Raw genomic sequence first — 19,932 nt, forward strand, 5'->3', positions numbered from 1 at the left:
AAATATTATTTAAAAGTACAGAACTCATTTTGAATATCATGAGACAGGAGAAAAAAATATTGTAATACTTTTTTTGTTCAGACTTAGATTTAGAATTATACTAAAATCAAATTTGTATCAAAAGATAAAGCAAACAAAATGGAATATAAAAATTCTATAATTATTAAAAACTCAGAATTTTAATCTAATTAATTAGTTTAACTTAATTTACTCTAAAAAATATTTTCAATTACTTTTTCTTAAAATTGAAGAATAATTAGTTGTGTGATGAAATATTAAATAGTTTCTACAACCCTATCAAGGTGACACAGAGTATAGTTAATCAAGCATTATGATTTAAATTTTCAACATTAATATAAAACAGGAATGAAAATTCAAAAGTAACACAAGAAATAAGACTTTATTTACAAATAGCTATACATACAATTTCAAAAATTAGCTTTCTTTTCTTGGTAACAGAATAGTTGCAGTAAATTAGAGATATAAAACTTTTGATCATTAAAGCATAACTATTTCTTCATCCATAATAAAATAAATACTTACTGGGCCTGACAAACTATTGCTATAATTATGTACAAGAATTTAATTAAAATGTAAGAGTGTTCAGTCTTACACTAATACATAATTTAAAAATTAAATTCATCATTCAAAATTAAATTAAAAATATTTCATACATTAAAATTCAAAATATCTTAACTATATTAATAATTTTTGCAGACTTTTTGGAGGAAAATTTTTTCTTTTGTAACTTATGTCATAAAAGAAAATTTTGATGTTTTTAGTAATTTAGTTAATTCTACTAATAATAAAAATAATTGTATTGCACTAATAATGTAGCTAGTGTAGTAAATAAAAACGTCATTTCTAGATTTATTTAGATGCTGAATTTATTTAATGGCACAAATGCCACATGCAGCTACACTGTACCAAACCTAAGTTAAAAATACTTAGAAAATCGCTTAACATGATGTAACAAAATTGCATGGTGCTGCATACTAGATTTGAGACTAAAACAAAAGGATAATGAAAATAATATAGAAGATGTTCACTTCAGTACCTCAAGGTTTTAGAAATAGTATTTACCTAAAACAAAATCCTCATGGAGCCCAATAGCAGAAAACTCTGTATTGATCTGCAACATCATGGAAAGATTCTAGAAATTTATCCTCAGAGTGTATGTATTGAAATAGACAAATATTGCACTTCATGGGTTAATACATTTTGCAATGCAAGAATGTCTTACAATAGGAAAATAGCTGCACTACTGCTAAAAAAAAATCTAATTAATAGAAATGTTTTTAGTTTAAAATTTACAACTGAAAAAAAAAATCTTTTACAGTAAAATTGATTCTTGATTTCAATAATTTTTACTTTATTGAAATAAATCAACACTAAAAACAAAAGTTTTTCAATAAATGAATAAATCCAAAGTAAACTAATTAATGTATAAAATGTTCTTAAGCTTGAGATGTTAAAAGTTTACAAAAAATGAAACAATTCTATGTTTCAAACGATGTTCTAAAAATTAAAACAGGACACAGGAAATCTTTTGAATCTCATACTCTTAAAAGTTGCCAAAATTGCATCTCACCCTTACAAATTTTTCGTAAAAACCAGCTATAGCACGAACTCTGCAAGATGGGTAGAAAAAAGAACTCTACATAAGAACATGCTCTTTTTAGTTTAATTTAATTTTTCAGCAAGCAAAAAAATTAAAGGTTCGTTTATTTTGTCTACAAGACCAAAATAAATTTGTAGTGCATTTGTGTCTGCTACTGGGCTCAGAAATAGTTACAAAAAACAAACAGTTAAAACATTGAGTAAAAAAATGCACTGGAAAATTGAGCAAGCAAAATAGGAACATAGTGAAAATCAATGATAAAACAAATGTGGCCATTAACCATCTAAGCAAAACATAACTTCTCTATCTAAATGAACTTAGTCTTATAAATACATTTTCTTTTCTTCCAAATATATCAATTTCAGCCAACACACTTAGTTATATTGTCAATAAATTATTTATAAATATAAAATTTTCAAGTCTATTGCAAATTTAAAATTAATATTCAAATTTTCAAAATAGAAATATGAATTTTGTCACATCTCATAATAATAAATGTATCTTAACATTTTTCATTATTATTACAGGGATGGAACAATCTAACCAATTTGGAGCAAGTTAATTTGATTTTTGGGGCCGATTAGAGCAAATATTTTTTATATATAGAGCAGCAAAGCACTTGTAAAATTAAAATCTTATGCAGATTTGAACATATAAATCTTCATTTCATTACATAGTTAACAAATTTTAGAAGAAAATGCATTAATAAATAGAAAGGATATAATAAAAACGCAACAATGAACTACATAAATAAAGATCCTGAAAAAAAAAACTCATTAAACATAGTTTTTCCAATTTTGATATTTTTAATAAAATGTGATAACTGATTTTTGCACACAAATTCAGCATTAAATTGGGCCAAAGTTGCACTTTTCCCTCAATAAAAATGTTTTTTTTTTATGGGGGGGGGGGGGGGAGAGATTGGAACAGAAATTTCATTATGAAACAATTTGGTGCAATTAGTGCAGCTGCTCTAACCCGTCATTATACTAATTAAATATAAGCATAACAACATAACTATAATGATAGAAATAACAATTAAATAATAAAACAATGAAATAATTCTTGAGTATTGTAATTGAATCATTGAACAATTCTTTTAACAAATTCAACTTGAGTCATTTTGTTAGTTTTCAAAGCAATTTTTTCATTTTCATTATGCCTTAATTTGAAAACAACTTTTCGTACAGTCTTTCTATAATTTTTGGATATCAAACGCTTGGTGACATGAAAAATTTCTTTTTCCAATTTATCAGCAATTTTTTCATCATCCTAAAATTAAAAATAATACTAATTAATAATAATTTGACAATGAATATAAACATGATGAAAAAATAGTATGGATTCTAAAAGCAGAATTAACTGAATCAATCTGCAGCACAATCTTTATAAATTCAAACTTGTCTGATTCCAGCACAGTCAATTAAAGACTATTAATATAATAATTGGGCTCAATCTAACAGGAATAAAACAAAATTTGAACATGAAAGAAAAATTATAGTTCTACACAAAAAATTTATGTTTTTTTTTTCCCTTTAATTTATATAACTTAAATTATGATTGTATACATCTGATACAGCATGAACCCAAGCAACAGAAAAGTATGAAGATTAATGAAAAATAACTTAATTTTTTTAAAAATTTCATTAAATTCCAGTTAGTTCAATAAAATGATTTTGAATATTTGAACACCAATTCCCTTTAGCTAAATATCTGTAGACTACTTTTTTTAGTTTCAAATTTCAAAACATTTTTTGATAGTTCTGAAAATCAATTAAACAGCCAAATTTTTTAACAAAAAAAAGGCACTTTAAAAAATATAATTTAGATATGCACACTATAAAAACGTTTTCTTCCTATTGTTGAAAATTCTTCTATCAACAAAATGCAAAAGCATTTTAAAAGACTTCAGATGATCCTAATAGAATAACTAGTTTCTGACTTAGAACTTTTTCCTTGATTATATTAGCTACTATAATAACAATTTATGCACTATTTTAAATAGATTCTATATTGAGTAGCTCATTCTATTTTTAAAATGAATACTTACTTTATTCTATTAAGTAAAAAAAAAAAACTATATTTTAATTCAAAAGTTATCAGGTGTATTTCTCAGATTTAAATAGTTATTCATAAAAGTATATTCAACTTAACAAGATTAATATTATTAATCATACTGAATTTATAAAGAAATGAAAAGACTTAGATGCAAACTAAGATTACAAATTTAGCGAGTGGCCCATATTAAACTTTTATCAAAATTCGTTTTTGGTTCAATATTTCTTTAATGAAACAATTGAAAAAATTTTCAATAATTTTAAAATGTAAGTATACAATGAATATTGAAGCAAAACATTTTTGTGAGAAGTAAATTATTATACGGTTTCATAATATTTAACAAATAAGAGATTATAGAATTTTCTATTTTTGTTTTTAAATTAATTCAATTCAATTGCGAAAATTAAACTTTTTTTGGAATGATAGATCTGAATAACATAAGATTTTTTACTGCATTTGCTAAATGTTAAAATAGCGAAAAGTTTCTTACTTCATACTTTTTTTAAAATCTTGCCCCCAAATATTAAATTTTTAGAAAATAAATTAAGAGCACTGAAAATTTTAAAAGTAATAATAGTACAATAATAAAAGTAATAAGTAAAAAAATAATAAAGTAAAAAAAAAGTTTTAAAAAAATATGCAATTAGTGGACGGTCCTTCGGGTAAAAAAATACATTGTTGAATGCTCTGGACCCACATGAAAAATGTAATTAGTGAATAATCCTGAAATCAAGTTCAAGGACTATGGTACAGAGCTATAAACAAAACAGCTTGAGAATAACATTGGCTTGTCAGTAACAAAGACAATGACGATTCACCAGCGATGAAATTAACAAGAGAAATAAAATTTTCTTTTGCTATAGGGAAAAACATGAGACAATGTTTAGTTGTTCCTTATGATCAGCAAAAATTTAAGATTCTTCATCTCAATTTCAGAGAGTGGAAAATGAAGCCTGAAATCTTAAATATCTTGCAAAATGCAGCAAAGCTGCACACGTAAATGCGTGACTCCTTTCGACAGAATCCAGTTCAGTGTATGCACATGCGGACCCGCAAGATATAAAATTACTTCGTCCTAATGAAAAAAGCACCTTTAAGGGCTTTTAAAAAATCAAAAATAAGCACCTTTAAGCCTTTTTTAAAAACACTATGCACCCTGTCATAGCACTTTCAAAAAGAATTTTAAAAAAATAATCTGATCTGCTATTCTTACAGCAATTTTTTTTTTGTGTCAGATTCCAAAAGAGAAAAATTCTCCCGTATCTTTTATCGGAAGGAAAAAAAAATTCTTTTCCTTCATTTTTTCTTATTTGATGAAAATCTTATTTCTTATTTGTTTTCAATTTTTTAATCTTTTCCTTCACTTTCCCGAATTTGAGAGGAAAAATAATTTGCAAATGCAATAAGCTGCCGAGCTGAAAATTTTAAGTTACCTGGTGAATGATTATACTACAAAACATTAAAATCAATAAAAAAAGGTATTATTTCTTTTCAACTGTTAAGAAAATAATGTCGTAAAGAACACTTAATAGTAAACATATAGTGCCCAACAACTGTTTAGATTTTTAAGCAGCTATCCCAATATATCTAGCAATGTATTTTCACTTATAAACGAATCAAAGAAATATTATTATTTCCAAAGAACAGATAAAATCAAACACAATTTCATAGATTAAGCATAAAATAAAGAATTAAAACTAAACAATAGTAAAATAGATTAGGAATAACAGGGTGGCCATGGCTACTCTAATCAAGTTTCTAATTTTCTTGATTTTTCCAGTCAAGAATCTTAAAATTTCCAGGACAGAGTGTTTTTTTTTTTTTTTTTTCATAAAGTATAGGATGGGTACAAGAAAGTGTCAATATTTTAAAGTATTTTATTTAAAATGTTATTTTTGTAATATATCATGTTGAAAAAATAATTAAATTTATTTTAACAATTTAGCAATTTATTTTCTAAACTTTTAATGTTTCGGTACAGCATTAATATTTTAAAAATTAAGATAGATGTAGAGAAAAAATATGTTTAGCTTATAGAATATATTGTTTTTATTGAATAAACAATGTTTTAATGTGTTACTTTAGTAGTTTTTGTACCAAATGGTAAATACAGAGTGGCCCAAAAAGCCTTGGAAAAGTACTGTATAATATATTTTCATGAAACAAAGGAAAATAATTCTGATTATACATCAATAAATTTTTATATTTATTTACCTTTCAACATAGAGCCATTTTATACTGTATTTTATCTAAAAAGAGTTTTTTTTAAAAATTTATTGATCATATTTTCTTTAAACCAATATTTAAAGTCAAATATTTAAATAATGTTGTTTCGTTTGAATGCTTCAACATTATTATTTTAAGAGATAGATATTCAGTATTCAAAGAGGAATGTAGCAAAAACAAAGTTCTTAAATTTCTTGTTGCATATTCTATAGAAAAAAACTAGATAAAATTCTTTAAATTTTAGTAATTTTCGATTTTTTTTTTCTTATTTGAAATTAAAATAATTATAGAATTCCAATCTAACTACATGGTTTCTTAGTTAAGATGAGTTAATTGCTTTTGCTTTTACAAACTAGAAAACTGTATCTGTACAGTGCATAGCATAAAAAAGAAGAGCAAAGTTTCATAAGCCTCCTTCCTAATAAACACATATGAATAAAAAAAAAATTATAAGAGTTTCTGAAATATCATCTCTGGAATGCAAGCAACATTTATAAACTTTCGACATAGTGAGAACTACAAAATTCGAATTTTGACTGAAAAATTAAAATATTTATTAATAAAATAGTAAAACTAAATGTTAAGATAAGGTTGGTTCTTAAGAGAACCTTTTGTTTTAAAAATAAAATATGCTACAAAAGGTTAAAATGAAATCAACAAAATTAGCGCCAATGCAACAATTGTAACAATTTGTCACAAACAAGGCTGTTAACGTTTGTAAGAAAATGAATTATTGATTGGATTTGCTGTGAACAAATAATCCATAGATTTCATTGGATGGGAGTGCAAAAGCTTTCAGAAAAAGTGTACAATATAAAATCAATTATTAAATTATAAACAACCAATTTTTGAAGAATTTTATAAAGTTAAAAATATTAAAACATTTTGAATCACTTTGCCAAAAAAATAAATAAATAACCCCAAAGCATAGGAAAAAACCTGAACGATAAATGGAATCAGCCAATGGACTAGGGAAAAAAAAAACTACTTTTATAAACAGAAGCAAATATTCTAACCCATTCTTTCACCTCCATCACAATTTTAGCCTTTCCTAAGCGCATAGACTCTAAAGAGGTCAAATGTTTCTCCATTCATTTAGCGACCATGAGAGAGTTCCAAGTGACAGTCTAGTTTAAAAGGGTTATATTTGATTTGATTTGTTCATTTACGTCGCACTAGAGCTGCACAATGGGCTATAATGGAGCAATTTTTAATGCAAGTAAAATATTGCTAAGTTGATATTTTCAACTTTTTAGCGAGAAATTTCTGTCAAACAAAAGTGGGTATAACAAAAGGTAAAATAATTTAAATTAAGAAAAAAATTCCAGCTTTTCTCTAAAAATTCCTGATTGACTTTTATACAAATTTCCCCGACTTTTCCAGATTATTAAATAGATTCAAAAATAATAAAAAAACTACAATATATAATTGTCTAGAAAACATACATTTTCTTTACTACATTTGATGCAAGATAAATAATTTACAAGCAAATAACATTTTTTTGTAATAATTTAAACATTTTAAGGCAAGGGAAATTTCTCCTAAATTTAAGTTAAATGACAAAACAAGTCAAATTTCCTTGTAAAAATTATAAAAACTTATTTATAAACTAAGTATACCATCGATAAAGATTGAACTCAAAGCAAAAATAAACTAAATAGTATGTAAATAGTGTTAATAATATAAATCTTCGCCTAATTTCTAATTTATTTATTTATATTTTTTGAAGAAAAAAAAAGTTTTAAAATATATTACTTGAATACTTCATTTTAATGCACAAAGTAGAAGAATTGGTCAACCTGAAAATAGGGTATTAAAATCATAACTTACTTCTTGGCCACCTAAAGCTTCAGTAAAAAGTCTTAATGCATTTCTTCTTATATGCCGAGTTAAATTATCATATCGAACTTCGACTGTTGGTTGAACTTTAGCATTTCCTTCAAGTTCCCAATATTCACATAAAATTTTGGCCTCTTGAGCAATATCTTTATCACAGTGATTCTTCAAGATTTTTAAACTTGGTTCTGTAGAACAAAAAGAACATTTCAATATTTGAAAACTCATACTTGTACAAGAACATTACAAATGAAACTTTCTTTAAATTTATTATGTAACATTTAAAAAAATGAATTTACATCATGCTAGATTGAACAAAATTATAATTTAAACAATCAATCCTATCATTGATAGTGTGAGATACATTAGAAATGCAAACAAGTTATGGTAGTTACGTTTAAAAATTATTCATCTCAAAGTATTTTATAAAACAGTGCATAGTATAATCATTGAAACAATAAAATATCGCAATAATAAGTCGTTTAAACACTCTAAATTATTTTAAAAATTAAACCAAAACCTGCATAAAAATAAGAAACTGATTTTTTTTTTTTTTTTTTTTAAAGGAGGGGGAGAACCTGAGAAGTTTATATGAGAAATATATCTCTTCCCTCTTTTCAGATAGGAAAAATTGTCAGCAAAATGTTTTCTAAACAGCAATTCTGATTATGTTTTTATTAAAATATTAAAACAACGTTTGCAACAAGAGAGACAAGTTTATTAAAACAAAATAAATAAAATCGCAAAATAAATAAAATCATAGTTATTGTTATTCAAGTTCAACATGTTCAAGAATTTATAAAAACTAAAACTTAAATTTTAAGTTAAATTTAAAATCAAGATTTGAAAACAAAGTTGTATTGACCCAGTGTTTTCATCATAGAAAAAAAATGGGTGAGCATTTCTCACCCTTTCTCAAAAACAGGGTGAGATTTCAGAAAGTTAAGTGAGATTTCTAAAAACTAAAAAAGCACAGATAGACTTGGAAAAAAAAATCATTTCTTTTATTATAATACATTTTTAACGTCTTCTATTTTTTAAAGCATTGAATATTCTTGCTGCATCATCATAGAAGATTTTGCCTTTACTAGGTATTTGCCCATCTTACATTAGTGCATAAAAAATTTGAACGTCTTACATGAAAAAACCTTACCTACGGTAAACACGTGGTTGCAGAGAAATGTGTTCTGAAAGGGGTTCGGTTGTGTTCTTATGTTCGAAAAGGTTCTGAACAATATTGGTAAATAGGGAAGCTAGATAATGGAGCAAATGTTGAAAATAATGAAAGATCCAGGAAGAAAAGTGAAACAGATTTTATTCTAAATAGCGTAATTCAAAGCTCCGTCCAAAATGCGAGAAATTCGCGAATTTTGAAATTGATTTATAGAATGCGCGAATTTCTCGCAGTAATAATTTTTTAATGCGAGAAAAGAAAAAAATATGCGAGATTCTCGCGCTGTAGTGAAAACACTGATTGACCAGTCATTGCTAGGATTCAAACCTAGGTCACCTCATTGGGAGGCAAGCACTATAACCTCCAAGTCAGAATGGCTTTTGAAGCTGCATTTATCATAAAGAAAACCATAGAAATCATAAAAGAACATTAAATAGAATTAAATATTCAAGAGAAAGAAAAACAGATTCAAACCTATGCCAATTTTTTCAAGAACTTCTTTAGAAGGTTTTTTCTTTTTTAGGTAACTCAAAGTTGATAAAACAACTTCTTTTGATTCAACAGCATTTTCAAGCACATTTTTATGTCTCAAAAAATCTTCCACAACTACCACACCCTACAAAAAAAAAATGAAGAAGTGACTTATTTAAGAAACATAAAAGAGGAATAAAAATATATAATAATTATAACGTATACTAATAATTATATAATATATAATAATTATAAGTAAATATATGTCATAAAAATAAGATACAATTTATTCTAAAATTTGCACAGTTAAGTAAATTGATTTTTCTTTTATAAGAATAACATAGAAGTATAATTTTTGAATATTCTGGTAAACAAGAATGCAAAATTTAGAAGGAGTTTTTTATTTGAAAATGGTGTGAAAATTCATCTTAACTTTGTGTGTATACAAGGGTCTGTCTAGGTTTTTCTGAGAGGTACATATTTTGTGAAAATTTAGACATAATTTGTGAAAATTGAAAATTATATTAAAAAATCAACACAAAATATGGATTTCTCGTTTCACATGGGATACAAAAATAAAATTTAAAAAAAAAGTATTTTGTGAAACTACCATTTTTCCTAGAGTTAAATTTGTAAAGGTATTGCTAAACGGTAGTAAATTTGGCATGTACAGACCCCTGGTATATATACAGAATTAATTTTGTTCGTAAACAAAATACATGATTTTTATGATCAGTAAAAAATTCTTTGACTGAAAATTAAAGAAAAATAATAAAATTAATGAGCAATAAAAGAAAATACCGACCTTTAGAGAAGATAAAGTTGCTTGCTTTAATTTTGCCATTGTTGGTAAGATTTAATAGGAATATTTTCATAAACCACAAAATAAATTACCATACTAGAAACAGAAAAAAAAAATTTCAATTAAATCTGTGAAGAATAAAACACAGCATGCAAGAAAACATTTTATTTTAAATCAGATTGTAGGTGATGTTAGAGGAAACCTTTAAGATACAAAAGAAAAAACAAATATGCACCAAACTTTTCATTTCTGCTAAGAGTTGCGTTCGTTTATACGTTTTAGAAAGAAGTAAGATTTCATTTAGAGGGGCTGTAAGCTAAATCCTAGCATAAGTAATGCCGTACATTTAGAGAGAAGCTGTAGGTAAGCCTAATCGGTATAGGTGGAACTGAAAAATCGTGAATGGCTGATTAAATATCCGGTTGGAATCGACCTTAACAATTAACTTTGTCATATTTTAAAAATAAAGATAAAAAAAATCACAAATAAATTAGGCATTTAAAATAAAAATTGCAAATTTATATAGCATTTCTAGAATATATTTACAATTGGAATTTAATAAGTTTGATTTACCATTTATTAAAATTTTGTTACTCGAATGAATGAGAATGTATTAAATGAAATGAGACAATATGACACAGGTTTATAAGAATTTGCCTAAAACGATCATTACTACTACCTGCTTTTGGGAAATTACAATTACTTATGAGAGAGTAAACCCAGTTCCACCAAAAAAAAAATTACAAATAATCATGAAATCCATAAAATTGGCTGTAAAATTTCTATTGAACTTTCTTTTGCGAAGTTCACAAAGTGTAGAGGGAAAGAAGGGTTTGGTTAACGTCATTCTCATGAGTTACTTTATTGATTGAAGTTCAAGGTCAAATTATCATCGCTTCATTCATTACCTTTTTTTTTTAACTTGGATCGTCCCAGTTTTAATTAGATTTTTTCAAAAATATATCACTAATTAAAAACTTATTGATTTATTAATTAATTTGAAATATGTTCCCATTCCCGATTTTGAACTTCAGCGATTCTTATTACTTTTTATTAAAATTAATGAATCAATAGTTAAGAACTGTTAAATTTCAGCAATTTGGGTAAATTTTGCACTAAATCATTTGAAAATAATAGTTTTCCCCCCTCCTTTTCATTTGTACTTCAGAGATTTGATTAGGAAAAATGTTCCATTTCAACTGAAATGTTTAAATTGAGTTAATTTTATTTCATTGAACGTTTGCCATTTGGATGTATTTTGAGTTTCAAGTGAAGAAACATTATGTCAGAACTGTTTCCTTCACTTTTTTTCACATTTCTAATTTGGATGTATTTTCCATTTTAACTGAATTATTATAATAGAAATGAGTTTTTTTTCTCTCCACCCTACAACTTCCACTAATTGGATATATTTTCCATTTTAACTGAATTAATTGTTTAGAAAAACTTTTTTTTCTTTTTAGTAATCTGGGTGCAATTGGAGTTTTAACTGAATTCTGAAATTACTATTAGGTTTCCTTTCCATTTTTTATTTTAATTGTGTCTCTCAGTGATTTGGACTTTCATTAAATTATTTAATTGCTTAGAGCACCCTTTTCCACCATTTTAATGAATATTGCATATTATCTAAATTATTAAGACCTGTTTTTTTTCTTCCCCGTTCCAATTTTGTAGCTCGCGTGTTGGATATATTTTGCATGTTAACAGGATTATTAGTTTAGAATTTTTTCATTTTTATTTACATACTTCAGTGATAGGAGGTCCTAATAATGTTTCACAGAATAAGCTGAAATCACGATTTAGAAACATGGATAGTAATAAATTGTATTCAGACTGCACATTTCCAAGAAGGAATAATGTGAAATATTTGAAAAGCTGAGAGAGTAAATGTAGCATGCTTTCACTATATTAAAATATAACTTATCGTTATTCAGGGTTCCCACTCTTTAAACAAAGGAAAAATTAAGGAGTTTTTTCTTTTTTAGAAAAACTAAGGACCTTTCTTTTTTAGAAAATATTATGATTGTTAGAAAATATTATGATCATCGAATATACCACCAGTGTCAGTGCCAATTATTTATCTTTCTTAAACAAAATCAATAAATAAAAAATAATTATAAAAAACAATTTTGTTATAACGTATATACTGATATAATTGAATTATTTAACAAGGTTCGCCGAAGTAGGAGCAGTCAATTTTTGCAAACCTGGGTTGTTGTTTTTTTTTTAAATATTGTCAGGTTGTTAAATGGTTTCTAAAATTAAGACTTGCAATTTTTTTTTCATACATTAAAAAAAAAAAAGAGTAAATACAGAAATTTGGGAAAAAACATCGAAAAAATTAATAAAACAAAATTTTATATTTCGCTGCTAGACATGCCTCACATATTCAGTTGTGGGCCAATCACTCTAAATATTCAGTTATGCCAGAAAGAAAACTCTCTAAAATGCTCTACCCTCAATGCATGGTTTCATTCAAGTGATAAAATAATGACTTTTTTAAAAAATATTTTTGTAAGACACCTATCAAGTACAGCCATACTAAAAATTAAGGACTTCTAAAAACCTTGTACAAAAATTATGTACTTTTAAGAGCCCTTATTTTCCAAAATAAAAATTAAGCAGTTTTTAAGCACTTTTAAGGAACCCATTGCTTACAATTTTTTTATTTTAAATTAGATAAACGAAATAGGAACAACAACAAACAACGAAACGAATAGGAATTAACAACATCCTAATAAAAAATAGACATAGAATATCTCCTTCTGATGATGAGGCAAAAATATTTAATGTATTAAAAAACAGAAGATAATAAAAAATTTTTGTATTAAGGAAATAATTTTTTTAAAGCCAATTCATGTTCTATAAAAATTTTTAAAAATCTCACACTGCCTATGGGAAAGTCTCCCTCATTTTTTTTTCAGTGATGCAAACCCTGTTAAAAATAGGTCAGGTTTATAATTAATTCATTTGTTATTTAAGTATCGAAAAGCAGCAACAGCAAAAACTAATGTGACCCCTAAAAAACTTGCAAGTAGTCTTATTTAAAATGTCTTAAATATTTTCAGATTACCTTCCACGCTTGTTTTCTTCTACAAAAACTGACGTCTCAATAAAACAGCCTCCTTATACATTTGTAAATCAATCCCGTCAACGTTTCTAACAGTTCTAGCCCTCAAAATATTGCCTGTGATTTGCCCAGCTATTTGATAGAAAGAATCTACATGTAAAGGAATTTCACGACAGTTTTTAAAATCTACATGTAAAATATGGGTTTTGCTATCCGTATCAACGAGTTCACCACGAGCAGTAACAGGAGAGTAATTTCTTAATTTTCCAACTACTCTGATAAGATGAAAGCAGGATTGAATATTGTTAAATGAACGAGTTTTTGACAGAATTTCACTTATAAAACAAATTTGGTGAAATTCTCCACAAGACATTCTTTGAAACCTTTGTTTTTATTTATACAACTCTCATTTTGAGATTAGAAAATAAAATAGCGGGAGAACGAAGTGGTAACCATTTCTACCCTACTTATGACTCTGGTGATTAAGAATAATTTGGCTAAGGACTATTCTCACTACAGCTCGTTCACCAGGAGTTGGCATTTGGCTCCGCCTTCATCACGTAGTAGGAACAAGGTTGCTATTTGGCGATCGTATGGCAAAAATATTTATTGCGCAAATTTTATCTGCATTTTTTTAACATCAATTATTTCATAAATTTGATGATATTTTGCGCCATTTTTTAGGATATTTATTTCTTTTGAGTGAATAGTTTATTCCTTTTGAGACATTTTGTTAGGAAAACGGCAGTTTTTAAATTTAAAATACATTTAATTAGCTAAAGAAACGAAAGTTTGTTACTTTTCCATTATACCGGCCCAGTCGAGAAAGTCGCTAATAATGATGTAACGAACGCCAAACGGAATATCGCTTCTGGTAACCTTCTGCTTCCGTATTTTTAAAACAAATCGCAGCCACTTTTTTTCTATCAGTCACGTCTTTTTCTTAATGCGAAAAATTAAAGCAAAAAGCAATGAGAATTTGGGATTTGCCCAAAACGGAGGAAGAAGCAGTCAGATTCTTTCAAGAGAAAGGGGATTTGCCTGAAATCGTAACTTGTGATAAGAATCATGAAATGAAGTTGTATACTGGAGATGAAATTCAATGGCGATGCAACTTTTCATCTTGTCGCTGTAAAAGAAGTGTTCGTAAAGGCACATGGTTTCAATCATCGAAATTGAGCTTTTTGAAATGTGTGAGGTTTATTTATTGTTGATGCGAAGAATTAACTTCAGTTAAATGGTGTGAAAAGCAGTTGGAAATCAGCCATGGAACAGTTGTAGATTGGAATAACTTCATGCGTGAGGTTTGTGTGAATTGTTTGCTGAAACGTGAACAACGGAAAATAGGAGGACCTAGCATGATTGTCGAAGTGGAAGTTTACAAAGAGAAAAAACAATGCATGACGGATTCTACCACAGCAATCCCTTATGAAAATTTAAGGTATATTTAAGGTTGATTTGAGGTATTTTTGAGGTATTAAGGTTGTTTTGAGGTATATTTGAGGTATATTTAAGGTTGCAGAGAAAACAGAAATAAAAATTATACCTCGTAAAGGTTGTAATTAAGGTGTACGAGGTTGATTTATATATACTTCAGCTTGTTTTGAGGTTGTTTAAAATTCACTTCAAATCATCCAGACTGATAAGGTGATTTTTAAGGTATACCAGGTTTATTTTCTTACATTTGTAACAAAAGAGGTATTTTTGAGGTGTAAAATTTTTTACCTTATTTCAACTAAAAAGAGTGAGATATTTATTGAGGTATATGAAGTCATTTTATTTATACCTAAGCTTATTTTGAGGTTGTTTTAAATTCACTTCAAATCAACCAGACTATAAGGTGATTTTTAAGGTATATCAAGTTGATTTTCTGATACTTGTAATAAAAGAGGTATTTTTGAGGTATAAAAAAATTGACCTTATTTCAACTAACGAGAGTGAGATATTTATTGAGGTATATGAAGTCCTTTTATTTATACCTAAGCTTATTTTGAGGTTGTTTAAAATTCACTTCATATCAACCAGAATCATGAGGCAGTTTTTAAGGTTCACCAGGTTGTTTTTTTTACACTTGTAACAAAAGAGGTATTTACGAGGTATAAAAAATATAATTTTTTTCAACTAAAGAGAGTGAGGTCTTTATTGAGATGTATGAAGTCATTTTATTTATACCTAAGGTTGTTTTAAGGTTGTTTAAAGTACACTTCATATCAACTAGCTCACTTCCCAGAGTTCCGTGCTAGCCGGCAAATGGCGTGTGTGTTTACAATCGAAAGTTTCTTTAAAATTCGGTAAGTGTGCTTGACATTTATTAATTTAGCTTTGTCACTTTTAATCAAATATGCCTCAACTTTCAAACTTAAATTTCATTATTTTTGTTTTAAAGACGCGTCCTGATCTTACATTATTTAAGTCGGAGGATATTCTTTGAGGCTAATGTTGTAGGCTTAGCAATAAGACAGATCAATCTAAATATTTCTCGTCGCTGTTTAGGGTAACGTTACTGGTGAATCGTTACAGCAGGTTACGCACAGTATATTTTATTGTTTGTAATTTATTCAAATATAACTATTATTTTTGTTTTGCTTAAATGTATATGTTTTAACGTAGCAGTATGCAAGCTGATTGAGTAAAAGGTTCATAATTTCTCTTATAAATAAATAACTGAAAATTGAAAGTTAACAGTTTCTATATATTGCAGGTAATAAAACAAATAAACAATACTATTGTAAGGAACGAAATGCATATTTGTTGCCTTCAACAAAAATCTAACATACATATTTAACTAATAAAATAAACATATACAATAAAAATTGCAATCAGGGTAAATACATCACACAAAAATTTTAATATTTCTTCAAAAGTTGCATTTTCATAAAAATATATATTTACAAACATGAAGAAAAAAAACAATCCTGTTTTTCGAAGTAAATATTCATTTTTTTAAATTAATGTTTACTATTAACAGGTGATTCTAAGGTAGGAAACAAGTTTACCATATCAAATCAACGAATTTCATTAAAAAATATATGAGAATTCCTAATAAAATCTGAAATTTTTTTTTAATAAAAATATATGTAATATGAGATAAGATTCAAGCTAATTTTAGTGAACTAATTTTTTAACCCCCCTCACAAATTAATAAAGCAAACTTCATAAATTTTCATAATCTGAAAAATATTTTGTTTTTAAACTCCAGAAATGATGAGAAATTGGAAATTCTTACATTATCGCAGAGAAAGAAAAGAATTTTTTTTATTTTTAAATGTGCAGAGTAAATAAAAATATAACGCTAATAAATAAAGAATTTTGAAAATTAAATTCTAATAACATTAAATTATGTAAGGATCACAGAAAACTATAATATCAATGAAAAAAAATCAGAACCGAATAATTTCGGTAATAATAAGTGATTGATATTAGCAGCGATTGCATTATATATAAGCGGGGATTACTGAACTTATATATACATTGCCTCTAGAGAGAAAAAAGTTATTCTAATTCTAGATTGTTCACCACATTAGCAAAATAAATTTTTCCAGTGTCATCGCACTGGATGGAAATACAAACAGAAGATATATTTGTCACAGGAATTAAGTTAAAGTTGCCAGAATTAGTTACTTGTGTAATATGGCTTAGTTCAACATTAAAATTAAGATTAAGAGAACGCATCTTTTCACCAGAAATCATTTCTTCAATAACACCATAATAATTCCAGCAACGGCATATTGAATTCTGACAAGTACAAGTTACTAAAATTTTTACGAAGAAATTAATGCAGCCTAGTTTAAGTTTACTTGCCCTTTTATACATAAGCTTGGTTTAGTTGAGTATCTTAAAAGTATTTGTATGTGTATCACCTATTAAATAATATCTGAAGTTAGTTAGCAAAAAGGCAACTGTAGGTAAAGGAAAACTGGCATCCACTTAAAAAATTCTCATGCAAAATTCAAACTTTTTGTCCGTTTAGTCCACTAAGGCAAGCCCCGCTCTTCCGTGCCACAGGTCCTGGGTTCGATCCTTGGGCCTGGCAAGGTTGACTCAGCCTTTCATCCCTTCAGTGGGTCGATAAATGAGTACCAAGCATGCTTGGGAACTAAACACTGGGGGTTCCGCGTTCGGCTGACCACCTAACCGGAACATCTGCTCCTGCATCCCAGAGCCCAAGGTCAAGAAAACTGAAATGGGCACAGTAGACCTTGGCCCTCTATGGGCTGTCGCGCCACTGTGTTTAGTTTTATTTTAGTTTTTAGTCCGCTAAGGCAAAATCTTGAATATTATTCTAGATCAACATGATGCAGTTTAATATTTTGGAATGATTTTCAATTTATTTTTAATAAGACTCGTGAAGACTCGTAAAGAGACTAAAAGAACATGAAAACTTTTCGTATAAATAGTGTGCTCTAATAAAATAGTTTTTATCTTTAATCCACAAAGAATATTGTATAAAACAAATTTACTGAGACAGCTATTCCAAAAAAATAATTTTATTATTTCAATTAAATATTAAAATCATTTTGGTGAACCTATACTTAATCTGCTTATATTGTAGTTAAAAAAGTTTAAAAGTATTATTGACTCTGGATTTTTGTTGTCAACATTAGTAACTTATCAAAGTTATATAAATATATATTTCAATTTCCTTCAATTTCTTAAAAAAAAATCTCATCTGAAAATTTCCAAATGAAACTTGCTATGCAACTTTTATATAACTTGATTTTACTCAACTTGAACATGCAACTTTTACAGAGCTGCTCCGTAAATGGCATCCAGAATTTCAAGGTTTGAATAAGGCTGTCAATAATACGTGCTCTGCAGCTAGGAGGAAGTGGAGACTAGTAACTGGAGAGCCTTCCCCTGGGAGTAACTCTAAATATACACCAAAAAGAAAAAAGACAAGTAAATTATTCTCCTTTGATTCAATGAAATCTTTTCACCTAAAAAATTACTGATAAAGTTTGCATGATCTTTGATTTTTGAAAACATTATTTTATAGCATTATCTTAAATTATTCCCTCAGGCAAGTAAACATATAAACTTAATGTTGCTTTTATTTCGATGGGGCATGAAAAACACAAAACATTGATGTTCTACATTCTTTTATTAAAAGATGATTGATTCTTGATCACATTAAATAAAAGGTTGAAAATGACCTTTTGTTTTTAAAAACCTTACGTGATAGACAATTATTTTCGGAATCAGCAGCATTGAGAATTGGTTTTAGTACAATTTCTTTTGCGAAATTGGACTAAAAATTTAAACAAGCAGGCCAGTGTAATTGAATTTATTCAAAATTTGCTGAGAAAAAAATTTAAATATCAGCATAACAATCCATAATTAAAAATGGTCGGTTGAATTATTGGAAAATTAAGAATTTCAATAAGCGTGTTATTTCTACAGCAGTTTTTATATGCATCTTATAGAAAAATTAGCTTTTTTAAGTGATATGTTTAAACAGTCAAAATAAAGAATTGAAATATACTGGGAGGAGAGTTTTGCAGGTCATTATTATTATTATTATTCATCTGCTGTTACTAAAGAAACCATTTATTTATTCAAAATTGAATAGAAATAATAATAAAAGGTGATTTATGCAACGAAATAAGCTTTAAAATATTATTCTAATCTTTTAAAATTTGTCATTATCAATGTAAATATGACTCTCGCTAATTCAAATTTTTTATTTATAGGTTCCAATGCTCCAAATAACGTAAGCACAGCAAACTTGCAGAAGAAGCAGAGTAATTGTCAAGAATTTTGATTTCTTGAACGAAAAATTAATTTTTTTTTGTTAATAAAAGTTTTTATTTGTAAGCTGGCTAAATTATTTAAAATTGCTGTTATTTCGCTTTTACAAAAAATTAGCGCCTTTAACATCTGTTCTATATAAATGAGTTCCCACATTTTTCTGAAACAAATGTATCCTCTTTTCACGATAGTTTAATTGAAATTATTAAAATTACAGAAACATTTGAAATGTTCTTTTAAGGTTTATGAGTCAGCATACTTAACATTATTCAACTCTACATGTTAATTCAAGATTAATAAATTTTATGAACTATTTAATTGCAAATTAGCACAAGGTTCACAAACTATAAATTAAAGGCGTTAAGTGAAAATTCCTATTCTGAATTGTGTGAGGAAGAATACATTCCAATGGGTTGTATTTCAAAATTAAAGGAAGATATATTCTTTGCATTGCATTTTACTTTTCTTTACACAATACATGGAAATCAGTCGAAAATTCTTTCGAAAGAAAGATTCATCCGTATTCCGCCTATGTGTTTAGAAAATAGTTTCTTAGCATCAGGATTAGCAGTGAAAATTAAGAGAGACCGTAAAAAGTTAATAAGTAATTACCTCCTAATGAGTAACATTAAAAACTCCATCAGAGTGATAAATACCTCTACAAGTGAAAAGATATATATTTTAGGTTAAAAATTAGCAGTCTAAGGAGAAACATTTTAATTATATTTAATTACCAGCATTAGCATAAAAAAATATAACCTGAAGGGAAAAATGGCATATTTTAGTTTGATTAAAAAAATTTCCTTTACAAGCATAAAAACTTATATTTGAGGTGAAAAATAATACACCTTACGTTAGTAAAAAATCACCTTTCCAACTATCAAAAATTACACCTGAGGTAGATTTGAAATAACCTGAAGAGTAAA

The 19,932-nt window shown here is 27.1% G+C and overlaps 1 protein-coding gene and 1 long non-coding RNA gene across 3 annotated transcripts; one reads left to right on the plus strand and one right to left on the minus strand.

Annotated features, from left to right (window-relative positions):
• Positions 1-381: 381 nt before the first annotated feature.
• LOC107457007 (transcription elongation factor A N-terminal and central domain-containing protein 2) lies at positions 382-13,752 on the minus strand. 2 transcript variants are annotated; one of them, XM_016075025.3, is made up of 5 exons: positions 13,262-13,752; positions 10,192-10,284; positions 9,390-9,531; positions 7,736-7,929; positions 382-2,893 (listed from the first exon to the last, which is right to left on the minus strand). In XM_016075025.3, the coding sequence occupies exons 2-5, from the start codon at positions 10,228-10,230 to the stop codon at positions 2,705-2,707; spliced, it is 564 nt and encodes a 187-aa protein (XP_015930511.2). In that variant the 5' UTR covers positions 10,231-10,284; positions 13,262-13,752; the 3' UTR covers positions 382-2,704. The 2 variants fall into 2 exon arrangements, with proteins under 2 accessions (XP_015930511.2, XP_071035884.2); XM_071179783.2 differs by lacking the exon at positions 13,262-13,752 and adding an exon at positions 13,076-13,129.
• A 1,347-nt stretch (positions 13,753-15,099) lies between these two features.
• LOC122272071 (uncharacterized) lies at positions 15,100-19,072 on the plus strand. Its single transcript, XR_006226771.3, has 3 exons — positions 15,100-15,549; positions 18,008-18,157; positions 18,949-19,072. It is a non-coding gene; the product is annotated as an uncharacterized LOC122272071 (long non-coding RNA).
• Positions 19,073-19,932: the final 860 nt, after the last annotated feature.

Source organism: Parasteatoda tepidariorum, chromosome 1 (genome assembly GCF_982258835.1).
Source record: "Parasteatoda tepidariorum strain Cologne lab strain chromosome 1, Ptep-v5.0, whole genome shotgun sequence".
NCBI classification, from domain to species: domain Eukaryota; kingdom Metazoa; phylum Arthropoda; class Arachnida; order Araneae; family Theridiidae; genus Parasteatoda; species Parasteatoda tepidariorum.